Source organism: Trichomycterus rosablanca, chromosome 2 (genome assembly GCF_030014385.1).
Source record: "Trichomycterus rosablanca isolate fTriRos1 chromosome 2, fTriRos1.hap1, whole genome shotgun sequence".
NCBI classification, from domain to species: Eukaryota; Metazoa; Chordata; class Actinopteri; order Siluriformes; family Trichomycteridae; genus Trichomycterus; species Trichomycterus rosablanca.
In genome coordinates this window covers 23,006,494-23,032,383 of record NC_085989.1, presented here as the reverse complement: position 1 = coordinate 23,032,383, position 25,890 = coordinate 23,006,494, and the positions used below count along the sequence as shown (strand labels likewise).

General features: G+C 39.8%; 1 protein-coding gene across 3 annotated transcripts in view; it reads right to left on the bottom strand.

Annotated features, from left to right (window-relative positions):
• Window positions 1-25,890, bottom strand: part of rnf216 (ring finger protein 216) — a 54,817-nt gene that overhangs the window by 6,000 nt on the left and 22,927 nt on the right. For 2 of the 3 annotated variants that reach the window (XM_063012707.1, XM_063012698.1), the window contains exons 10-15: window positions 25,134-25,184; window positions 24,003-24,140; window positions 20,675-20,823; window positions 20,508-20,586; window positions 5,190-5,287; window positions 411-633 (exon numbers count right to left, since the gene is read on the bottom strand). In XM_063012707.1, coding sequence (XP_062868777.1) covers window positions 411-633; window positions 5,190-5,287; window positions 20,508-20,586; window positions 20,675-20,823; window positions 24,003-24,140; window positions 25,134-25,184 — 738 coding nt within the window. Of the gene's footprint in view, window positions 1-410; window positions 634-4,512; window positions 4,611-5,189; window positions 5,288-20,507; window positions 20,587-20,674; window positions 20,824-24,002; window positions 24,141-25,133; window positions 25,185-25,890 lie in introns of those variants that run through there. The other variant, XM_063012715.1, reaches the window with a different exon arrangement.

The following is a 25,890-nucleotide window of genomic DNA, read 5'->3' as shown; positions in this document are numbered from 1 at the left end:
CAATAGTAGGAAGGTGGTCATAATGTTATGCCTAATCGGTGTATATGTCGACTCAAGAGCACTGACCCATGCAGCATTAGCACAGACTGAATGGAGCTTACGGAAACACCCAAAGAAAGAGAGCTGTGCTCACTTACTATGGAATGACAATCGTAGTTACCACTTATATAGGGGACAGTGATAGCCTAAAGGGTAGAGTTTGGGCTATTAATTAAAAGGTTGAGAGTTCGAATACCAGCACTGCTGTGCAGCCACTGTTGGACCCATGAGCAAGGCCCTTAACCCTCTCGGCTCCAGGGGCACCAAACAATGACAAAAAAAGGCATTCTATTCTCTTTTCTTCTACACTTGATAAATTTAGTACCCCAGACTATGAAACTGTATCAGAGCGAAGTAAATATATGGTTTACCGTGGGGTCTGTCCACAGAGAGCACTTCTTACAATGACGACAAGGGGCACCAGGTGTGCGGGCATGCTGGCAGAAGTGGTTGTAGTCTGTGATTGGCTCACGACAGAGGTAGCACATGAAGGCGCCACAGCGGCATGACATCCGGTTGCAACCCTCCGATTTCAGGAGACCCATGGAACACTTATGGCACTTCCTGACCAGGGCCGCAGTCATTTTCTCCTCGCTGCAGGGAGGACACAAGCAAAGAGATGTTATACATACACAGTCTTTACTACAGACTAGATTGTTTTCAGCTTTCATGATTTTCTGTTAGGATTCAGCATCAGCATGCAACTGTCATGACTACAACCTGAACAATTTATGCAAAGCAAGCAGTCATTGTTAAATCTATGATGGTATAATTTATATATCTTTTTTGACATTGATTGATCCTATTAAGGGCTGCACTGGGTCTGGCACCACCCAGAAACACTTGGTGCAAAGCAATACAACATTGACAAAGAAGGCTAGCATGGAATTTATGATTGTACACTGTGCACTGCTAAATTCTAAAATCTAATATCATAATAAACTGGATTAGCCCTTAAACTGGAGAAAACACAGGTTCGCTTGCAAAACAAGTCTCATTACTGCCATGGAAATATGACTCAGAATAAACAAAACAATATAGCTCTTATTTATAACCATGTGTCTTATTTAGCCAATCTGTGTGGGTTGGTTTCCTGTAAAAGAAAAAAGGTGTTAGGAGTGCAGGGTAAACAGGATAAGCAGTATCTGGTCCTCTTGCTTCCTCCAACCAGAGACAAGAAGGAAGCCTTGCTGTTACACATCCTGGTTGAGCAGGAAGCGACCAACCTTTGCCGTTCCACTGAACATATTTATTCAGGCCTGAACTATTCTTTAATCTTTTCCATCAAATTGGAACAGCGTCAATAAAGTTTCTTGTGTCCAATTTCCTTTTTGCATAGTCCCTTTACTTACAATAAATTCACTAAACTATTCATTCATACATCTTTAGTAACTGCTTTATCCTTTATACTGTTGCAATGGATTCCAAGCCTTTCTGCAAACCTTCCAGACTTAAACACTCCACTTTACAAAAGTGATTCCTGGGAACAATCGATTCCCTTCTATTCACTCACAGTCAGGACAGTTAAGACTGGCCAAGCTACACACTGGCATGTTTCAAAACATACAAGACAGCTGGAGAAGACTTCAAAAAACCTCACAGACAGGGGAATATACAGTAAGAAACCAAGGTCTTCAGAAGGCTGGAATTGTTAACTTTAAGGGCGCATTCACATGAGAAGCGGCAAAACTGCCTTTGCGCCGACTGTGCTGTTGTTTTCTGTGGAGTGTTGCGTATTTTAGTGCTTGCCACGGCGCTCAAAGTTAATTGTAAGTGAAGTTTGACCCAGTTTGCCGCTGAAATTTTCAAAGTGTCTCCAATGAGACGAACTGTTTGATATGGCGCGGTAAAAGCGACTTAGGCAGTATGAACAAGGCTTAATGTAAACAAAGCTTAACGTGACTTATTGTACTGTTTGTTTATTAGGATTTTAACGTCATGTTTTACACACTTTGGTTACATTCATGACAGGAACGGTAGTTACTTATTATACAAGGTTTTATTGAACACTGTCATGGACAATTTAGTATCTCCAATTCACCTCACTTGCATGTATTTGGACTGTGGGTGGAAACCGGAGCACCCGGAGTAAACCCCTGCAGACAAGGAGAGAACATGCAAACTCCACACAGAAAGGACCCAAACCGGCCCACCTGGGGATCAATCACAGGACCTTCTTGCTGTGAGGCGACAATGCTACCCACTGAGCCACCGTGCCGCAAATTTATTGTACTAAATCAGGAACCAAGAAATTTAACGACGAGAGAGAACAAAACCCTGGACCAAGTGTACACGAACATCTCAGGGATGTTTAAAGCCTCTCCATCTGCACATCTAGGACAATCGGATCATATTTCTCTAACTCTGATCCCAGCTTACAGACCAAAGATCTGCAGAACAAAACCAACTATCAGGACAGTACAAGTGTGGTCTGAGGAAGCCACCTCAATGCTACAGGACTGCTTTGATAGCACAAATTGGGACTTGTTTGCAGAGGGGACAGACTTGGAGGAATACACTGCTTCAGTTCTAGGATACATAAACTTTTGTACAGAAAATGTGCTAACACAAAGAACAATAAAGGTGTTTCCCAATCAAAAACCATGGATAAATGGCAAGGTGAAGACACTACTAAAAGAGCGTGACGCAGCATTCAGGTCAGGCGACAAACAAACCTACAGTGAAGCACGAGGGAAACTTAAAAGAGGCATCAGGGAGGCAAAACGGAAATACAAACAGCGCATTGAGGACCATTTCAACAACAACAATGCACACAGCATGTGGAATGGTATAAAGGCACTGTCCGACTATAACACCACCAATGTCCTGCCTAATGATGATCCGACACTGCCCGATGCTCTGAACCAATTCTTTGCCTGCTTTGACACTCAGAATGTGGCTCTGCCCATCCCGCCACTCACCTACCCAACTGCTGGAGAATCAACACTGGTTCTAAACCACCATCAAGTGAGAACCACCCTGAGGAAAGTCAATGCCTGCAAAGCAGCAGGTCCAGATGGAGTTCCCAGCCGGGTGCTGAAAGCATGTGCCGACCAGCTTACAGAGGTGTTTACCAGCATATTCAACCTCTCACTTCAACAAGCTGCTGTCCCAACGTGTCTCAAATCATCGTTCCTGTACCCAAGAAATCAGCTTCATCAAGCCCGAATGACTTTCGTCCAGTGGCTTTAACACCCATAGTCATGAAATGCTTTGAGAAGCTGGTGCTTTCACACATCAGAACATTCATCCCACCTGGCCTGGACATATATCAGTTTACCTACCAACTAAATCACTCCACAGAGGACGCCATCACAACAGCACTCCACACCGCGATGACACATTTGGAGGAACCTGACAGCTATGTAAGGATTTTATTTGTGGACTTTAGCTCCGCATTTAACACTATCATCCCCAATAAACTGGTCAGCAAACTGGTGAACCTGGGCCTGACTTCCTCAATGTGTACCTGGATTATGGATTTTCTCACTGGACATCCACAAAAGGTCAAAATTGGCAACCACACCTCCTCCACCCTCATCGTAAACACAGGAACTCCGCAGGGTTGTGTGTTAAGACCTATGCTTTTCACACTTTTTACACATGACTGTACCCCCATTCACAATTCCAACAGAACAATTAAATTTGCAGATGACACAACAATAGTCTCCAACAATCAGGAGATGGCCTACAGGCAGGAGGTAGCTCACTTGTCTGATTGGTGTAGATTAAACAACCTGGCTCTTAACACCTATAAGACAAAGGAGATCGTCATTGACTTTCGAAGGACAAAGGAGATAAACCACCTCCCCCTGCACATCAATGGAGACAAGGTGGAGATGGTGAAAAGCCTGAAATTCCTCGGAGTCTACATGTCTGACCAGCTGACATGGACCGTTAACACCTCACACCAAATTAAGAAGGCTCAACAAAGACTCTTCTTTCTCAGGAAGCTGAAAAAGGCCAAACTACCACAGAAACTACTAGTAAACTTTTACAAGAGCACAATAGAAAGTATTCTGACCAGCAATTTCACAGTGTGGTATTCAAGCTGCACTGCCGCCGAGCGTAAGGATCTGCACCGCGTAGTGAAAACAGCTCAACGGATTATTGGCACAGAACTTTCACACCTGGATGTGTTGTATGCTGGCCGACTCAGGAAGAAGGCTAGCAGCATCATCAAAGACACCACACACCCCGGACACACACTGTTCCAGCTACTACCCTCAGGCAAACGATTCAGGACAATAAAAGCACGCACAAATAGACTAAGGAACAGCTTTTTTCCTAGAGCTGTGGCCTCCATCACACATCACAGAACTGGAAAAGACTGAGCACACACACACAAACACAGGACTATGGGTCACACACACAGTTAATATTTAATATTTAAAGCAAAAATGTAAATGCAAAGATTTTTATTTTTATCTTTTAGAGTGTAAATAATTTTTCTGTGTAAATAATTTTAATTACTTGTGATTACTACTACTGTCTTTCTTTCTTCTACTGCTGCTACTCTATTGGAGAGATGCCGTCCTGTCCTGTCCTGTCCTGTCCTGTCCTGTCCTGTCCTGAAGAGAGAACATGACCAGTAATAACTGAGGGAAATTTAGTGTTTCTGTGTTGTTCATTTAATACATTAAACCATGTTAGGCTTCAAGACTCTCTTGAAAAAGTGAATTCTCACAATTTGTCTATGACACAAGTTTAAAAGTGAAACAGTGAGGAAAATACAGCTTAAAAAACTGGATTTGACTTATTTTTTCACACAAATGTGTAACAGTGCCATGGAACACTTTGATGACCTTTGTGACGTCATGTGACTGCGCACTACCGCTGTCTGCTTTACCAACATGCCATGCTGTCAAGTCTATTTCTCAATAAAATAGTTTGTCACAGGTATTAACAGTTAGTCAAAGAAGAAAAACAGCTAATTTAGCCAATCTACAATGTTAAACAGTGTATTTGAATAATAATGAGTCGTGTTTCGATGGGTTCTCATCAGGCAACTGTAAGTAGTGCCTGAAAAAGCTGACTCAGCAATGCTAATGATCTTCTCAGGGTGCATTATGAGCAGTGACAGCTCTACACTACATACTGAATTATTAAGGAGCAGAGCCTCAGCTGAGGCTTTTCACGCCGGCACTCACATAGACAGTCGGAGCTGGGTTTCGTCTCTTTCCAGCACCTGCTCGCATGTCTTTCCTGCATGTTCCTTCCACATCACATGGCACTTCCTGCAGCTCTCCTGAAAAAAAGGGGACACAAAAACAAGCAGCGGTGTTAAAGTCATCATCTAAATATACGCACACAAGCTGGGCAGCTGTGTTAGCGCTCATTCAGCTCAGGCATTCAACCAGGGTTGTTTGTGCATAAAGGAAGCGCGCCAGGTTCCCAGCATTGTGTCTGACTGTCGACTGGTTGCATTTAATATCCTAGGAGTCCTGCTGGGTCAAACGTCTGTCAGCCTGGGGAACAATCCACAGGATAAACACACAGTGATGCATAAGAACAGTAAACAAATGTGTTTAATGCACATCTGCTATCGATACGCTACTAAAAACTAGACTTGGGAAATATAAAAACTATATTAATATGTAGTATTACTTATTTTGTTTTGCATATGTGTGTTGATGTGCTTGGAATTTTAATGAATATTTGGTTTGTATTCTCCCTGTTTCATAATGGCAGTACAAAATTGTAGTACACCACTGCAGAGTTGCTGCTCTGTCATTGAGAGTACCTCTAAATGCTTATTTCAGTTCGAGGCCAAACTCATTTCATATACACCGATCAACCATAACATTAAAACCACCTCCTGGTTTCTACACTCACTGTCCATTTTATCAGCTCCACTTACCATATAGAAGCACTTTGTAAATCTACAATTACTGACTGTATTCCTGTCTGTTTCTCTACATACTTTTTTTAGCCTGCTTTCACTCTTTTCTTTAATGGTCAGGACCCCCACAGAGCAGGTATTATTTAGGTGGTGGATGATTCTCAGCACTGCAGTAACACTGACATGGTGGTGGTGTGTTAGTGTGTGTTGTGTTGGTATGAGTGGATCAGACACAGCAGCGCTGCTGGAGTTTTTAAATACTGTGTCCACTTATTGTCCACTCTATTAGACACTCCTACCTAGTTGGTTCACCTTGTAGATGTAAAGTCAGAGACGATCGCTTATCTATTGCTGCTGTTTGAGTTGGTCATCTTCTAGACCTTCATCAGTGGTTACAGGATGCAGCCAACGGGTGCTGTTGGCTGGATGTTTTTGGTTGGTGGACTATTCTCAGTCCAGCAGTGACACTGAGGTCCAAAACTCCAGCAGTGCCGCTGTGTCTTATCCACTCATACCAGCACAACACACACTAACACACCACCACCATGTCAGTGTCACTGCAGTGCTGAGAATGATCCACCACCTAAATAATACCTACTCTGTAGTGGTCCTGGGAGAGTCCTGACTATTGAAGAACAGGGTGAAATGGGGCTAACAAAGAATGCAGAAAAACAGATGGACTACAGTCAGTAATTGTAGAACTACAAAGTGCTTCTACATTATAAGTGGAGCTGATAAAATGGACAGTGAGTGTAGAAACAAGGAGGTGGTTTTACTGTTATGGCTGATCAGTGTTTATGTATATATGACAATGAAGGCATTCTATTCTATTCTTGAAGGAACCACCCTTGCAAACCTGGGGGCTGAGTATGGGCTTTCCTTATCTCCTCAAATCATCTTGTTTCATTTTAATCTTGTGTAAGTGTGGTAAACTGTGCTTGCTGCAACTTGAACAAAAATAGAGCTTAAACATTGTCATTTATTACACTGTTATTAAATTAAATGCTTCATTATAGCAGTTAACCACTGATAAATGACTGTACCAAAATCTGCATTCCTACTAAGTATTTTTTGAAGAATAGATGAAAAAAAGCCCTGAACAAAGTAAAAGAGTGTAATTCTATGATTCTGCAGCAAGAGATGCAGTCCGGTTGCACTCCTCCTCACACCGCCCGGTTGCCTAGAGACAGCATTTTCATCTGTTCCATTTTAGTCATGCTTGCCCACAAAGCTTTGCCTTTCAGCTGACTGCAAAGGACATCTGTCCCTGGCTCAAAGTAAAACCCCTATATTCATAAGGCATGAAGCATATTATGGCTAAAATACTTCTCGGACTCCCACACGTCTTACCCATGCCATCTTATTCCAAGACATTTGACACAGCTGCATTCCTGTGCGCCTTTTGTGCGCCATGTGCACTCTGTTCGACTTGTTATACACATGTGGCTGCCATCCACAGCTTAGTACTGGTGTTCAACAGAAAAAAAAACCTTTTTGATTGGGAATTTATTCACATTTTCCGAAGTAGTATTAGCTCCTAGCTGCAGATTTAGCTAGGATACAGAGCTCACATTGTCTGGGAGCAGCTGCCATGTCATGCAGAACCAGCTCCCTCTAGTTTTACACTTCCAGCACATGTGGCTACTGCCCATTGACTGGCCTTGGTACTTTTGCTCCGAGTTGCCTGGTAACAGCTTCCCCTTACTGAATGTTGCTCACGTTAAATATTTAAACACATCGGTCAAATTCAGTGACTGTGGCATTTGACATATTAAAAGCTCAGAAGGTTTAGTCACCAAACTTTAGCACAAATGTACAGCTTCATCACAGGCTGCATGTTTACAGACACATATGTATTACCCAAGGGTCTAATATGACACAGCTGGGCATTTTCACCCTCCCTGGGCATTTCAGGGGGGCCCCACCCTCCCCAAGCCACCAAAAAAAGGAAGAAAAGATCAGATTTTCCTGACTAAGTGAAAAAATAGACATGGAGGACGCAAGCTTGGAATAGTCGAGCTGAACAGTAACACGGCATCGCCCCCTAGTGGACCTCAACAATACTGCAAAAAGGTACAACAGTCTAAAGAACTGGAAAGAGGGAGTCAATTTGTGGCTAGTTATGTGAAATTTTAAAATTGGTTTTCCTTTATTAATCCATTCACGTTTAGTACCACTTCATCCTTGTGTGATCTGGTTCATAAAGAAAAAGGAGAAAAGGAGGACACAACAAAGGGCGAGATGTTAACATAGCTAGCTGTACCACTGCATTGGACTAATAAAGTTCAATACTTTTAATACTAATCAAGGAAAACAACAAAATTCTTATTTACTTATTTTATTTGTACTAACTGATGGATTGGTGCCACTGGACAAGGTGCCAGTCCATCGCAGGGCACCCATTACCACAAATACTCAGCCACACCTTTTAAGAGGTGGATACAAATCTGTGTGGAACATTCCAAAGCTTCTCACAAACAGTGACCAGTTCAAAACCAGTTGCTCCGAACCCAGACTGCTGTGCAACACCCACTCCGTGCCTTCATGCTGTACCAATTCAAATGCATTTAAAACTTTATTCAAACAGGCTGACACTGTGCTGACATGGGCAGAGCTGCTAAAAGTGTCCGTTTCTTTTGTCCTTCCCTTATATATTTTTGCACTGAACAGTTCCAGCTGCATTCAACCCTTTATTATACTACAAATCAAGACCTTTCCAATAATGATATTCAATAATCAACATTGAAAACCTAATATATTAGTTGTCCACTAGCAACTAATGATAAAATTAAATGACAACACATCCAATTTTCAGGAAATGTGGCATGTCTAAGACAGAGGTGAAGTTTTACTCTGTAACATACACAAGCTTATGATCTTTACATTAGCATACTCGAAAACAGAAATTTAAAAGTCACATTTAATTTTAGACTGCTTCCAAAACAGTGTTATGAATTTCAAGTGTTGTGTTTATACATTTCCTGCCATGACAGTGATACTGCATAGCGATACTGTGCATGTTATCAGCATCACAGTCAAATTATTTTTATTTTAACTCTTTATCTTTAGTGAAGTTATAACTGATGTGCAGTCAATGCAACACACTAAGGTTGGCTTCCATTCTGAGTCATTTCCTCTTAACACACACACCAAAAATATATATGTTTAGAATTCTTTATACAGGCTTTTTTTTTTGCTTTAAATGAAGTATATTATCAGTTGAATGATTCAGCAAATGGTGAAATAAATGATTTAGTATTTGAGAGTAGCAGGATATTTTGTTAATGCTGCTATGTCAGAATTATTTAATCCCTGCATAACACTGCTGATCTTAAAACCTATTGCTATTCTGTATGACCTAAAGTTGGGTTTCTGCAGGATTAAATCATGGTGAAAACTACGGAGCTGTCACAAAGACTGAATGAGTAAATCATTTTATTGCACCAAAAGGGGAATAGCTACAACATAATCCCCCAAGACCATGAACATTCTTAGAGACAATATTGTAAACTACATACTAAAAGGCAATTATTTACAACATACACGCTTGATTAGGCTTTGTATTCAACTCTGCACTGACATACAGTTCAAGACGAAGTTTATGTAGTGTAGGATAGTAAATAGTAGGGATGTCCCGATCACGTGTTTTTGTTCCCGATCCCGATCTTTAATTTTGATCCCGATCCGATACCGATTCTCAAACCGATACTTGTATTTTCTAGATATTGTCTAGATAAGAACTAGATAATACTGTTTACACAGTGCACACTTCAAGTACATTACAGTTATTCAAATTAATCCAATGTACATGTTTAACAACTGAATAGCTCTGCAGTGCTGTAGGAAAAAAATTGCCTGCATCCAAGCTATTGCTTAATGTTCTTTTACAAAATAAAAGTAAACAAACCTAGTGCAGCATTGTAGTAAAAATGAAGTGAGATAATTACAGTTTCACTTTGAACTATTCAAAGAACATAATTCTGTTTAATGCAGTGATACACTAAAAATGATCAAAAATCTCCACTCACAAGTGGTGTAGCAGCTTAACTTGAATATAAAAAAACAAATAAGTTACTTAACAGCATTACAGTAAAACCTGAATACCAAAATAAAATGGAAAGTCACTCTTTTGTTATGAAGGAAAGCCAGTTCTTAAAGTGCTTGTATTGTGACAATGGTTTGATGGACGTTTCTACGCAAAGTGAGTGTGTTTTGACCCTTTGGGGCTTCCATAGTGCATGGGATAGCGTGCTCGGCTCTGGCTGTCCGCGATTCAGTACAGTAACAGAAGAAGTTAATAAAGTGTTTTGCTCCCGACAATTTGTGAATATACCGTGTATTTATTTCTTTATTAAGCGAGTGCATCACTACGACGCTCGGTTACATAACTAAGCCAATCAGAGTGCTTGATACTGAGATGTCGTTCAGTCTTGTAACATGTAAACTGGTAAAAGCTGTATGTTATGGTCCTGAAGTTTTCATACTCGGATTAAAAGTTATTGTTTTGTAAACCGGTGTGATCCTCGACTCACACACCATATAAACAGTAAAATTCTACAGTAATGAACGCAGCTCTGCTCCTACCGCCTCGTGAAACGCTCGCATTGCAGACATTACACCGCTGTTGGACTCGTTTCACTTTCCAATTTAAAGTATTTCCACACAGCGGACATGCTGACGTAAAACAAAAGATCGGATTATGATCGGCATTAGTAAAGCCGATTTCTGATCAGTTAAAAATGCCTTGATCGGCCCCGATTCCGATCTTTGAGATCGGATCGGGACATCCCTAGTAAATAGTATTGTGTAGTATTGTCATTTGTGTTATTCCTTCTTGCAAAATCATAACTTTACATGGGGTGTACAAAAAAAACCTCCAACAAACATGCTAAACTCCTCACAGACAGTGGCAGAAAGCAATGTTTTAAGCTTATTAAACTGTAGATTCAATCACACTACACCAGCCAAAATGAAGTACCAAAATACTTTATTAATCCTGTAATTATCTCAGCACAGTTTAATTTTTCACACAGCCTCAAATGCAACTATTTTAAAGTGGAATCTAGTAATTTACCATCTACAAAACCCCAAGTGATATAAAAATACTTCTTATTTATAATAACCACTTGCGCAGGGCTGCAGTGGTTCTGAGGCCCAACCTTAAAACGCTGCTGAATTGTTTGCATGGCATCACACAAACATATTTAATTACTCACACCAAAAAGCAACTTAAAGAAGTCAGATTATCTTCTATACACCAGTGAGGAATGCACCCTGAAGAGGGCAGCAGTTCGTGGCTGGAGCTTCACACACTCAACCACTCACAACTACGGCTATGCCTTTAAAAGTTTAAAAAGTGGTTTGCCTAGTGGCACAACAAAGATCTTGAGAGGACCCTAGGGAACAATAATAATAAAAAAAAGCAACCAAAACAAACCTCTAAAATCTTAAAGCATTCAGAGATATTCTGAGCTAAAATGAGTCTGAAGAAACTCATAACTAAGAGTCATGAGCATGTTGGCACTTTAATTCCGTAGCATGACTAACAATACTGCCATGACATTACCTAGCAAAGGAACAAACTTCCACACTCAACCAACACATCCTGGATTGCTCAGATTGCCATGGGGATGAGGTGAAACCACCTGGAACCCCTCTAAAGCCCTTGTTTATGCAAGCCTTTTCCATTTCCTGGTCTGCAATGTGCGAGCAAGCTTGTGAGGTATGTGTCACTGCTAAAAACATACTGAAGGTTCAACTTTTGGCTCTTAAACTAAACTTAAACTCATTATCCTTGTTCTATTTGTTTGGTTCTGCCTTAAATTAAATTGCAACATTAGAGTGTTTTTCAATCAGACTAAGAGCTCCTAATGTACCAAAATAACAGGAACCATTTTAACCACATAGGAAGTGTGTGTGTGTGTGTGTGTTCTCAGAAATGAGAAGTAAGGTTTGTCATTGTCATAATGAAGACCAACTGAAAACACATTTAGCAGCTAGCTCCATCATGTTTTTCTGACACATGCCCAAGCAAAAAAAAAAGCATTAGCATGCTTTAAGCAGGATCATCATTGGTTAGGTGGAAAAAAGAGGGGGAACACCAGTTCTGGGCGGTCACCTACAGGGCTGTTTTTTTTTGCTAAAAGTAATATAAGCAGCTGCTAAAAGACCCAAGTCATCAAGGAGCTACACACATTACGAAACACAAGGTCACTAATATTTGCCTAAATTTTCCTCAATTTGTCTGACACCCAACCCCTTAATTATTCCTTGATAAAATATCTCAAATTGACTCAATGATCTAGACACTAGACATTTAATGGTCACTCCATCCATCAGATTAATCTGTGAGGGTAATATGAGTGTAGCATAACAGGTAATCCCGAATGCCAAGTCTTTCCAAGTTGACTGTTGTAAGATTTTTAACAGAAAGGTCTCCAAACTTCTAAATCTCCAAGAGTTACATGTAGCAGTGGTACAAAAACATGGTAAATTAAACTCTTTGCACTTTTAATGAATGAAGAAGTAGCCCCTGTCGACTTGAAAATATGTCAGTAGGTAAACTGGGTATTTTACTTTAAGCAAATTGGTGTGTGATGTCATTTTATGGTCTGTCCATGTGTTGCCATGACCATATTTGTCCATAATATCTGTCCATATTAATTACTGCTTGGACTTATGTTTGGGCTGGAAAATTCAGTCCAGTCTTTGTAACCATGCCTGTATTCCATGCATTCTGTCAAAGATGCAAAGTCCTAAAGTAAACATGAATCTCACTATAACCGATTTGCTAAATCCAGCAGTCAAAAAATGCAGCTTTGTAAAAATATGCAGGATAGTATAGAAATGCTGAACGTGTACAATCTTGCTGCCTTTCTTCCCTTCTGTGCTATTTCCCTCCAGCCTTCACAAAGGAGGCAGCAGCATCAGACCTTATATGGCAGAAGAAGACATTAGCAAAGCATCTGATTGGGGAGCTTGTGCTGCTGCAGTCGGCGCTCGCTCTGTAAAAGCACTGGCCTCTAGACGCCTGGGGGAGACTTAACACACCCACAAATATCAACACACACGCTCACACAACTGTCATAGCAGCAGATTACAGAAAAAGACAAAGTGTCGAGGTTGTCCTTAGGAAATGGGGTGTGTTAAAGCCAGTCTGGGTTCACGTTGCTGATGAATGGCTAGGGCAGTGCTGCAGGGCAAAACTCCTTTTACATTAGACAACATGTATCAACTAGACTCTACAAACATGCATAACAAGATACAGATGCCAGACAAAAGCCTGTAACTTGCTTGAAAGAATGAATGGACAAGGAAATAAACAATGAACAAAAACACTAAAATGTCATTCTAAAAAGCAGGGCTGCATAATTATGGATGCAATTGGTCTTTTTTGTCTACAGTTTCATTTTTTCACCCAGTTTGTGATCAAATCAATTGTATCTCAGAAAACAGTCAAGTCAGAAAACACCCCCAATTATACATTAGATTTAGTCTGCTCAAAAGTATGTAAAATAGGATAATACATTATTTGGGTCTTGATATAATGTAAATTACATGGTATGGACTATTTTTGCCAAATCTGACCCTAATTAATCAACTGAAGATTCTGGACTGACACTTTATTCATAAAGTTACATTTATAACATTTAGCAGACGTTTTTATTCAAGATGACTTACAGTTATGACTGAATACAATTCAAGCAACTGAGGGTTTAGAGCCTTGCTCAGGGGTCCAACAGTGGCAACTCAAGCCTGCAATTGTCCGATTACTAGTCCAGTACATTAACCGCTGTGCTACAACTGCCCTAAGAAAGCATACAACAGTTCATCCCACCCATCATTACAACACAAATTAAGGGAACAATTTTTAGAAACAACTGTGTTTCTGACCTGACATACAATTCCAGAGACCTGTAGAATCTGTAGCATTGAAAATTATAAAATCGTATTACTTAGGTTACTTAGAATCTTTGTTATCCTTGGTTTCTGCATTTTACCTGTGTGTATTCAAACCAAACAGGTGAAATTTTATCCTCAAAGTTGATGTGTTAAAAGCAGGAAAAATGGGCAATTGTAAGGACTTGAGCGAGTCTGACAAGGGCCAAATTGTTATGGCTAGATGACTGGGTCAGAGCATCTCCAAAACTGCAGCTCTTGTGGGGTGTTCCCGGTCTGCAGTGGTCAGTATCATATATCAAATGTGGTCCAAGGAAGGAACAGTGGTAAACCGGCGACAGGGTCATGGGCAGCCAAGGCTCATTGATGCACATGGGCTCCCCAGACGATGCTACTGTAGCTCAAATTGCTGAAGAAGTTAATGCTGGTTCTGATAGAAAGGTGTCAGAATACACAGTGCATCGCAGTTTGTTGCATGTGGGGCTGCATAGCCACAGACCAGGCAGGGTGCCCATGCTGCAATATTAGGAAGGTGGTCATAATGTTATGCGTAATCTGTGTATTTTATGGCATATCCTTTTTTTTTACATGAGATTCATGGATGACCAATAAATAACAGTTAACCCATATGCACAAGGAGATTTTTAAGTAACCTAAAGTTACCTTGGTTCAAACTTCAGATGTTTATATCTTTGCTGATAAGATCACCTAATTAAGAAAGTCACCAATCGTGAATATTATGTAATTGCTCACATAATCAAGAGATGACTTTAAATCCTTTTACTGTGTAAATGCTGCACGAACATCTAAAACTCCCATTCAGAGCATTAAAACAGGCAAGGGAATCCATTAACTCTGCTACAACAACAAAAGCAACAGAATTAACAGTACACAGCAAACTAGAACAAAAGCCAGTTAACATGATTACATATCATATGTAGAGAGCCACCTGGAAACACTAAAAATTGCATTCTCTATAACACTTCAGAGCAAAAAAAAAAAAAAAAAAAAAAAAAAAAAAAAAAAAAAAAAAAAAAAAAAATAGACCAAAAAGAACCTATAGGACATTTCAAATCTGTCCAATCAGAGAGCAGCAATGGAGGAATGAGGCATGAGCCCAGAGGCACTGGGGCGGAGAAAATATGTTGGTTATATAACTCTTACATGTGCAGTGAAAAGAAAGGTTTTCAGGGGTGGGGAGGCACTGGAGGGCAGAGCTTCACAACTCTTCTCTGGTAAACCCTTCTGTGTTTGGGTGAGAAAGCAGAGTGCTCCTCCCTACAGACTCAAATGAATCATCAAGCTCTTATGTACCGGTACACTAAAGCAAAACCCTCTGTTTTAGAGGCACTGAACAACGGTTTACACATGGGCATGTTATTCAGAATAAAAGTGTGACTGAAGTTTCAATAATCAAGCAATGCACTGACAAATATAGTGGGAGTGGTTAGTTTAATATCTGAATATGTACATGCATTGTATTACTACTGTACCTGACCTGGTATTTGCGTTCCACATATGTCATTTGCTGGTAAACAAAAACCTTACTCAAGCAAAGGTATGCAGTTGAGTTCAAAAGTTTATACACGCTTGTAGAGGACAGGTATGTCATGGCAGCTTTAAGATTAAAATGACTTCCGCAACTAAATAATTGGAACATACTCTATTTTGCTGAAATGGTCACTAGGTTTAGATCCATAAGTTTGTCCTGGGTTTAAATAAACAAAATGAATAACTCAGATTATTTGTTTGATGAGTTTGTAATTCATTGTACAATACCTTCTCTATGCCCATATGAACAGAGCAAGTTTGACTGCACCCTAGTCTCTTGTCAAGATTGTAAAGAGCACTCAAACTGTCAACTTATTTGAGAGACACAAATAAGAAAAGCTGCAGAAGCCCAACTACGCCAAATCCCAAATGGCTTCTTATTCACTGCCTATGTAGGATGTTCGGTCTAAACAATTTTTATTGAAGTTACCTATATTTTTCTACAAGACATGGTAACTGCATTTCTGTTAGGAAACTACTGTGCAATCTAGACCCATAATCAAACAACACACTGGCTATAATTTAACAAGAGCAATAATGGCCCTAGTTTTATTTAATTTCCCCCACTGTTTTATCCCGGATCATGGGGGTCCAGTTTCCCTGGAATCACTCAGCACCAATGTAGTAACACACTCCAGACAGGATGCCAATCCTCCACAGGGCCTCAGCCATCCCCTCCACAGACACATGCAATCATGTCTTTATGCAGATGCCTGACTGCCTGATTCAAACTGTGGAAACAAGCCAAAGAGGGCTAACATAATTTACCGCTGCACCACCCAAGGACTAATAGCCCTAGCACATATTAAAGACAACTGAACTAGCACTGAGCCTTTCACTCTTTAATCAAATCATCTTCAATCAATTAATAGCTTTTATTTTAGTGAGTTAGATGTATACAGCTACTTCAAAATGCAGTAAAGACTTTTGCAGGTTACCAGTTGCAAAACAACAAACGTATATTTGCATTTTCCCTCCTAAACATGATGCACGTGACTGTATCTGTGTGTGAATCTAAACAGCTGCTTGGCTTGTGGAATACTGTGCATGAAAACGGTATGCAAGCATAAAACTGCTTGCACATTTATCTACTTTATGTGAATGCTTTTAACAAAGGAACAATTCAGAATTAAGTTAATAAAAGGTTATGTGGCATAAATAATTTGAACAAAAATCAGTGAGCAGATTCCTGCACTTAGAAACTGTAATGTGGACATGAATCATACAAAGCAGGTTAGGGAAGTAGAAAAAAGGAAGAGAAAGTGGGTCATGTGATTAACCTCACACCACCCTGCTGTTATTTTATTTCCACTTGCACTGTCTTGTGACACTGAGGATAAAAAAGAAACACAAGATTCTCAAAATGGAGGAATACACTGATAGCATCTTCAGCTTGGACTGAAACCTAAGAGCAGACACAGATCAGACTGGTAGAGGGTGGTACTATCAGCATTTGCTCTGCTTTTTTCCCTCCTTTTCCCCTGGGTGGGATGTTTTGCAGGAAGGGTGGAGCAGAGCAAGAAGTGTGTAATCAAAGGCAGATGTAAAGCTGGGTGAGGCAAAGCTCAGCCCTATGAAAGACCAACATCGCCTTGCTGTGGTCAAACAAAAGCACTGCAAGTTTGTTTTTTTCCCCCAATAGCAAGGCATTTAGGCTGCAAAACCATGATTACCCTTGACATTGTTTCTCGGATTAGGAAAGTGGTGACTAATGCAGCGCCCTTGACATGGTTCCTCACAGACACAACTCACAACTTTCTCCTTGAACTGACTGGTACATTCCTGATTAACTCCCCACCAAAAAAGAAACAAGATAATACACAAACATTACATGACATCCTTACCAGTTAAGGCTACCACACTCATCAATTATATGTTCCAAATAAAAATGTTTGTTTTCATGGAATAGATTAGGAAATCAGGTGGAAATGTAATGGAGAAAATATACTTGGTTTCTGTCAGCATACACTTCTAAAATGAGGGTTTCCGGCAAATGCAGTAGCAATAAGTTTGTCCACCTTTTTTTTCTCCCCTTTTACTCCTGACTCGTTAGCGCATCCAACTGCCCGATTGCATCATGCTTTCCTCTCCACTAATGCCGACCCCCGCTCTGATTTGAGGAGAACGAAGCCTAACCCTCTCCGACTTGTGGGCAGCAGCCGTATGCATTTTTTCACCCACACTAGGCGAGTGCATATATGTGAATCAGCCTTGTGTACGGAAAGACACACCATGATCCACACTCTTTCCCCGCCTTTGTGCAGACGTCATCAATCAGCCAGCAGAGGTTGTAGTGCATCAGTTACAAAGAGTCCCTATCTGGCTTAATGAACAACAGGCCAATCGTCGTTCACGTGGCCACTCAGCCCAGCTGGATGGCAGAGCTGAGATTCGATGCGATGTATTCGAAATCCCAGCTCTGGTGCGCTAGCGTGTGTTTTTACTGCTGTGCCACCTGAGCGGCCAAGTTTGTCCACCTTTGAGTCAAACAGTATTGGTTAATAGACATGAGAACATGAGACATGGGAGCTGAATCTATACACTCTCCCAATGACCATCCCCAGTGATCGAAGAACTGTTTTTCAGTACTTTTAGACACATATTACCGATTAACATTGTTTTCAGTGTAGAGAGTCAATCTGATTAAGTTTTCAATCAATTTGGTTGGTAAATCAACAGCTCAAACTGATGTCTGTTCTAAATGCTTTTTAATAGCACACAATGTTAAACTTCAGTATTACTTTACTAGATTCATTTTTAGCATTTTAATAGAATTCTTACCAATAACAACTAAGTAAATACTGCAAACACTTAAAAAGACACAAAACAAACTGTTCTATTGTTCTCCTCTATTTATAATAAAGCAATAAGCCACGAGAGGCCGTGCATTACTGTGATTTTAGCACGGGGATGACGTTTTTGGCACGACGCGAAGCGGAGTGCCTAAAACTTCTTTCCCCGTGCTAAAATAATAACAGTAACGCACGGTCTCGAGTGGCTTATTGCTTTTATAAAACGGCGGTCAACATAAAATATAATAAATACAACAATGTTTAATTAATAAATGTATTTATTGTGTATAAACTTACAATAAAGCATTCTTCCGTGACGCAAAATAGTTCGATTAACAGTGTTGCTAGGCAACATGAGGGCGAAAATAACATTAACTTTTTCTATTCAGTGGTGTATTAATATGGAATGATGTGAGATGGTCCTAGGTGTGCGTTTATCGGGGATTTTACAACGGCTTCGAACGCGGCTCAGCCAATCAGATTTTAGGACCGGAACTATCCGTTTTATAATATGACATTTGGCTTTTTTAAACAGAAATTTGGGGTCTGTCTCAAAACTTTTTACATCATCTTACGTGCGCACCCAAAAAAAATCTTGGATGCCTCAAAATGCTACTTACTGAGATACCTTATTCTCACCGATATTCTGACTAAATAACAAGGGAGCTCAGTGTGCTTCCTCAGCCGTGAAGGCAATCCCAGCATTTAGTATCACAACTTTTCTCAAAAAATTTCAAACATCATGGATGTAGGCGGAGCAGCTATTTCATCTTTTTCAAATGTATTTATTTTCATTATTGTTTAATTTTTATGAGTGTACAAGTGTGTTTTTTGCAATTTTGGGTTTGTCAGTGATGATTTAACCGTTTACCGGACTCGTTGGGAGATGTTAGCTGGCATGCTAGCAGGTTGTGTTGCCTCAGTTCATTGGTTTGAATGGCCTGAGGCTGTTAGCTTAGTAAGGTAAAACTAGGGCGGTGGTGGAAAAAGTCGATGACATAATCGCTGTCTAACTAGAGCTTTTTAATAGTCTGCCTTCTAATTTATAATGGACGTTAGAATCCTTATTACACAGGCAGCTGCCTAGGTAGGCAGTGGGCAGCAAGGGAGCTCACTAGGTTTTGAGACAGACCCTTAGATTCATAAGCCCTGCATGCTTGTGGCAGACATAATAAATGTCTTCACCTTTGTCTTTGACCTGACTAGGTTTGTTTGGGTAGAGAAATTCCTGCCAGTACAGAAAGCTCCCTAGTCTGCTGTTCACCTCAGCAATTCATCATGCAGGCCCAGAGCACAGGCTCATTAAACAAGGCAAATTCTGTACACTCAGAGCACCACCTAATGACAGCTGAAAAAGGAAGCTCTCCTCAACCGGGACTGTAAACCATTGTTATAGTGTCATGATATTTCAGTTTGAGTAGTGAAGCTTCTTGGCTAACAAGCACATAAACAACCTTTTAAGAACTAACATGGACTACTTGGAGAAAGGAAAAACACTCAAGGCTGTTTTTCCAATGCACACTCAATAACAAATGCTGGCCCAAACAGGAACTGCCAGAACCTAAGGATCTAGCTCTAGTTGATATTCTACACACAAGAATAAACCACAAACTGCCTTGAGTCCCTGTTTGATGCCTCAGACATCTAACTGCTTTCCGAATTCTTCTTTAAATGCATAATATATTCAACTATTTTAATATAAACATGTGTTTATTCACCTATTAGTCAAATGATTTAAATTAGAAATAGTGTGCTGGTTTGACTTGAAATGTGCATGCTGCAGAGACAGAATTAATCTGGGGTGGGGATTCTGAGTTGTGGTAAACATGTGCTGAAGTAAACTGGTGCATGCACCTAGAGGGGTTCAAATGTGGGTCAGGACTGGGCAGAACCTATGCTTTCAGATTGACTTTTACAGCATTTAGCAGATGCTAGAGACAAAAGGGCAACTATTTTTGCTTCTCTTAATATGCTAATATGTAATTTACTCTTTAGAAAGCATGCAAACCATTATACCACGCCACCATGTTCCAGAGGCCTAAACATACCTATAAAATTAGAAAACTATGCAGGCTATGTGGCTTTATCTTGTCTCTTGGTAAAGAAAGATGACAAATCCTATTTAATTTAAGTTATGACTCACTTTATATTCCATGGTTTTATTAAGGATAGGTTTTTGTTAAATAGAGACAACACTCATACCCTTACTGTCATACATTTATTTAATGTGAAATGCTTCTTTGTTTGGTTGGATCCAATCTTTAAGCTGGAATAAAACTGTTGTCTACTAAATAGTGACCTCTGTACTATTTTAAGGATTTACAATCACACCCTTACTCAAAAGTGTGGAATAATCACTACAGAAAAATACCAGACACACTAACCTTTCTGCAGCGGGGATTGGGGCAGCTGAACAGAGAAACCTCTTTGTCCAAAAGAGCAGGAAAGTTACAAAACGGACACCTATAAAGTGAAATTAAGCAAGTTCAGTCGACGTTTTTCAAGTGAATAACTCATATTATCATTGATCTAGTCCTGACTCTGTTCATACCTGACCAGCTCGTCTGCACAGGTAGCAGCCACGGCCTCCTCAGCCTGCCGCTCGTAGTATTTGAACAAGATGCTCTCTGGTAAAACTTTCTCCAGCTCACTAGTGGGGAAGGAGCAGGTACAGCTGCCATCCATACAGCTCAGCTCAGACTACAAGACAGAAGCACATGCCAACCCTTAATACTTTGAGTTGAATGCAGAAGTATCTGTTTATATTATAGTTGGGCAGTTGTAGCCTAGTGGTTAAAGTACTGCACTAGCAATCCAAAGGTTTCTGGTTCAAACCTCACCATTACCAGGTTGCCACTGTTGGGCCCTTAAGCAAGGCCCTTAACTCTCAATTGCTTAGACAATATACTGTCACAGTACTGTAGGTCGCTTTGGATAAAAGTGTCTGCTAAATGTCAAAAATGTAAATGTTAACATTAATAAAATAGCCATGTTGTCCACTTTATGATCTTTGAAGTACAAACTTTAATAAAACTGTTTAAAACAATAAGGTTAACTTTTGAGCTATCCAGTTTGGCCACACACAGATTTTTTTTGGAATTCACAGCTAGAATGGCAGTTAACTTTCCAGAGATTCCAAAATGTAACCACACCAATGATGTTTGTTTCAAGTTGTTTAATAGCTGTGTATTAGATTAAAGCAGTTATTAGTTAAAGATTGTCAGTATGCATATCACAATCGTAACATTTTAACTGACTAATATAAATTTATTGTCAATTCCATTGTTGATTCTGCCAATATACTGTAATACCAATGAAACACTTTTCTTTACTTATCATATTCTACATTATATAGTATTATAGTGTTTTGTAGAGTTTCCTTTACCATCAAAAGGCACTTAGAAACTGGGGCAAACTCTGACAGGAAGAGGTTTGGAAGACCCAAAGCCACAACAGAATTAGAAGACAAGTTTCTGAGAGTCAACAGCTTGCGTGATAGGCGGCATACAGGACAACAGCTTCAAGCACAGTTTAATAGTGGTCGTAGTAAGCAAGCCTCAGTTTCAACTGTAAAGAGAAGACTTCGAGTTGCAGGTTTGACAGGTTGAGTTGCAGCAAGAAAGCCATTGCTAAGACGTCAGAATGAGAACAAGAGGCTTGCCTGGGCCATGAAACACTGCCAATGGACTATTGAAGACTGGAAGAAGGTGTTATGGACTGATGAAAATCTTTGGTTTATCACGCAGGATTTATGTACGCCGTAGAGTAGGCGAAAGGATGGTTCCTCAGTGTGTGACATCAACTATCAAACATGGAGAAAGAAGCGTGATGGTCTGGGGCTGTTTTGCTGGATCCAGGGTCGGTGACTTGTACAGAGTGAGAGGTACCCTGAACCAAAACGGCTACCACAGCACCATGCACTACCATCTGGGATGAGCGTAGTTGGTCAGGGGTTCATCCTACAGCAAGATAATGACCCAAAACATAAGTCCAATCTTTGCCAGAACTACTTTAGGAAAAAAGAACAAGATGGTAAGCTTGAAAACATGGAGTGGCCAGCACAGTCTCCAGATTTAAACCCCATTGAGCTGGTTTGGGATTAACTGGACAGAAGAGTGAAAGCAAAGCAGCCTACAAGTGTCTCACATTTATGGGAACTTCTGCAACAGAGTTGGGAAGAACTTTCTAAAGAATATTTAATTTCCATTGTAGAAAGAATGCCACGAGTGTGTTCAGCTGTTTTATCTGCCAAAGGTATCTACTTTAATGAATCAAACTTTTATAATACATTTTGGTTTAAATAATTGGTATAAATTAATTCTATGATTTATTTTTTTAACTTCAGTTGTTTCTTTGTTCTATGTCTTCATTTCAGAGTACAATAAGACATTAAACTGCATAAATTTCAATAAAAACTGGAAAACTTGGGGTGTTCTAAAACTTTTGACCGGTAGTGTATATAAAACATAACATCACAGAAAGGCTTGTAAGGTGGGTATGCTGGCTGACGGTGACAGTACCCAGCTACCCTAATTTTCTCCTTACACTTAACTAGCACACTTCCTTGACGTATCCTCTAGGTAGCCAGCAACATTTGAGATTTTATGATTGTAACACTGTAGTATAACTGTTAGACACACTGAATTACTTAGTATTATTTATGTCATTTCATACATACACCTATATTTTTTTTCAGAAACTCTGAACACTGCTTCCCGAGCTACATACATAAGCCCCAACAAAATTACAAGAATACCTAGTACTATATTCCATATTCCATTATAGTTATTTACACTGTAGTAAAAAATATATATATATTTTTAATATTTTTTTTTTTTTTTAATTTTTACCCCTTTTTCTCCCCTTTTTAGCGCATCCAATTGTTCAATTAGCATCGTGCTTCCTCTCTGTCTATGCCGAACCCTGCCCTGACGGAGGTGATTGAAGCTAACCCGTATCCCCTCCGAAACACGAGCAGCAGCCAGATGCATCTTTGCCACCCACACATTGACGAGTTTGGCGCCACCTAGCGTTGCATGCGGAGAGACACACCCTAAGTGCACCCCCTCCCATCTCTGTGTAAGCGCCTCCAATCAGCCGGCAGAGAACGCAACCGCATTCTGACAGAGAGAGACCCACATCCGGTTCTTTGTCCCACCCCCCACATGAGCAACCGGCCAATCGTTGCTCATATAGCCACTCAGCTTCGAACCGGTAAAGCAAGGCTGGATTCGATACGACGCTTCTCAGAATCCAGCCCTGGTTGCAGCGGGTTTCTTTTTACCGCTGCGCCACCTGAGCGGCGTAAAAAATATTTTTAAAAGAAGACCAATAATTCAAACAATTCAACAATTAAAATAAGTGAATAGTTACATGACAATAATAAACGTTTCACTTTTTTATGAGTGTAATAAACACGTTACTATATCAAAGCATTTGCAGTGCATTAAAATGTACTATTGTGAAATCTAACAATGAATTGTGCTCAGCTTAAATAACCAAAGTTAGAGATTAAAAATCAATCAAGTAATAATTGTGACGCGTCCAAGTCACTGAACATGTCACAAAAACTAGTGTGAGTCCCGAACTGCACAATATGTACTTATTAGTAGTTGTGCTTATTCGACAATGTATAGCAGTGATGTGTGATATGAAACTACTTCATGATATGAGCAGACACACATACTGACGTCTCATCTCTACTACAGCTTTGAAAGTGAAACATTCATGAAAGAGAAAGCATTGCCACAAAATCAAAGGTACATACTCAAAGAAAATTTCCAGTGTCCCTCAATAATTCAATATATTTCCAGCCAAAACAAACATGTCCTCAAATCAAAGAACTCTAGCCTAAACTCCTGTTGAAGCACATGACTCACCCGTCCAGACCCAAACACAGCCTCCTGAGCGTACTTCACCAGGCACTCTTTACAGAAAAGATGGCCGTCGCTGCACTGTGTCATCTCCTCAAAGGCAAAATCCCCACAGCAGCAGCCACATTCAATCAGCTGACCATCCTGAAAAGTACCATGGTTGCAAGGGTTTAAGCTAACACTGGATTACATACAGTAAATAGTTTTACAATTCAGACTGAGGAACACCAGTAAAAAAATACTAAATAAATATAACAACTATTACTCAAACCATTATTCATTTATTAATTATTCATTTTTAACTTCAGGCAAAGACCCACGCCATGATGTCAGCGCACCAAAGAACTACTCTTATTTTGACTGACATGGCCCACAGTTCTGTATCTGACACACACAAATGCCTGTCAGACACTCGCTAATGATATTGTATTTTTAAAGCATGACTTTCACTGTTTTCGTTTTATCATGCCCCAAAATTATTGAAATGTCAGGTTTTCAAAAATGCACATGTGCAAAATATACTCTACATACTCATATGGTAATCATCTAATTACTTCCATGGGTAAGTGTGCACTGCATCATAAAGCTTTCATTTTCAGCTGACCCTTAGTTGCCCTGCTCATGTCTGGTGTCTGGTCACAGAAAAGCACAGTTGGTGTGATCATTTAAAGCACAGCATTAAAAACTTGACTTTTATTGGAATATATCATCTTCATGCAATATTAACTTTATTTTAACCACTTTTTTCTGGTCAGGGTAAGGGCGGATCTGGTTCTCCTGGGAAACAGTGGGCACAAGGCAGAAACACCCTGACCACTGAACCAATCATGTTTGTGCAGATGCCCAGCCAGCTGATAGCAGCACTGAGATTCGAAACCCAAATCCCACAATTGCCCCTGCCATGCAAATGCCACTTAATATTCCATTAATGAATTTTATTATGAACTTCATATTATTATTATTACTGAGCCAAACCTTTAAAAGACTAAAGAAAGGTCTCTTACAGTTTATTGTATTGTGTGCACTAAGGATGTACTGATCACACTTTCATTTCTTTATCAATTAAAAATTTTAAGTATCAAAAGTATTGCAGTAACAATGAAAAGCATTCATTATGAAGTGCTTCAATAAGTTTACCTTTTGATACTGTTCCTCATTCACTTGCAGGGCCAACAAAAAGTCTTCATGCTAAAAAAACAACAAAAACAAACAATTTCGCTATATATCTTTGAACATATACACACACTTGTATTCTTATTTTCTACTTCTAATGTACTTCTATTCTTCCTACTTCTAATATAAATGTCTATTTTAAACATTTCTATACATGAGTATATATTTTTACTTAATTACTCATGTGGCTAAGAAGTTACCAAAACATTTTACTGGCAGCTGTACTGTGTATGAATAAGTATGTGACTGACAATAAGTTACATAAGTTTTCTTTTAATAGCATCACAACAAGCATCAAAATTATCAGGCCAACTACAAACTACATTTCCCAGCAGTGTTGTGGTACTAAAGAAAACATAAGGGCACCACTGCTGCAAACTATTAAAGACATTGAAATGTTAATGCCTGTATAAATTATTTTTCAAACAAAAACGTGTGATGTTTTGGATGCCCTGTAAGGTCACTACTTGACACCCATGTGGCAGTTATTACAGCATTCAAAAACTGCTCAGAGTCTCTCTGTTCTTGTTTACGAATTATAACCCAATGTTCCTTGCAGAATATGAGAATATGGTTGTCTTGTGTTCACAGCATGTTTAGGATCTGAGGGCCTATCCAAAAGCTTCAGCTTGCATCACTGATCAAGTAGATGAATGTAGTTCAGAGTGGGTTTTAGGCATTTGGTTTGCTCCTTTCAGCTTCAGTTTCTTGACTGGGCTTG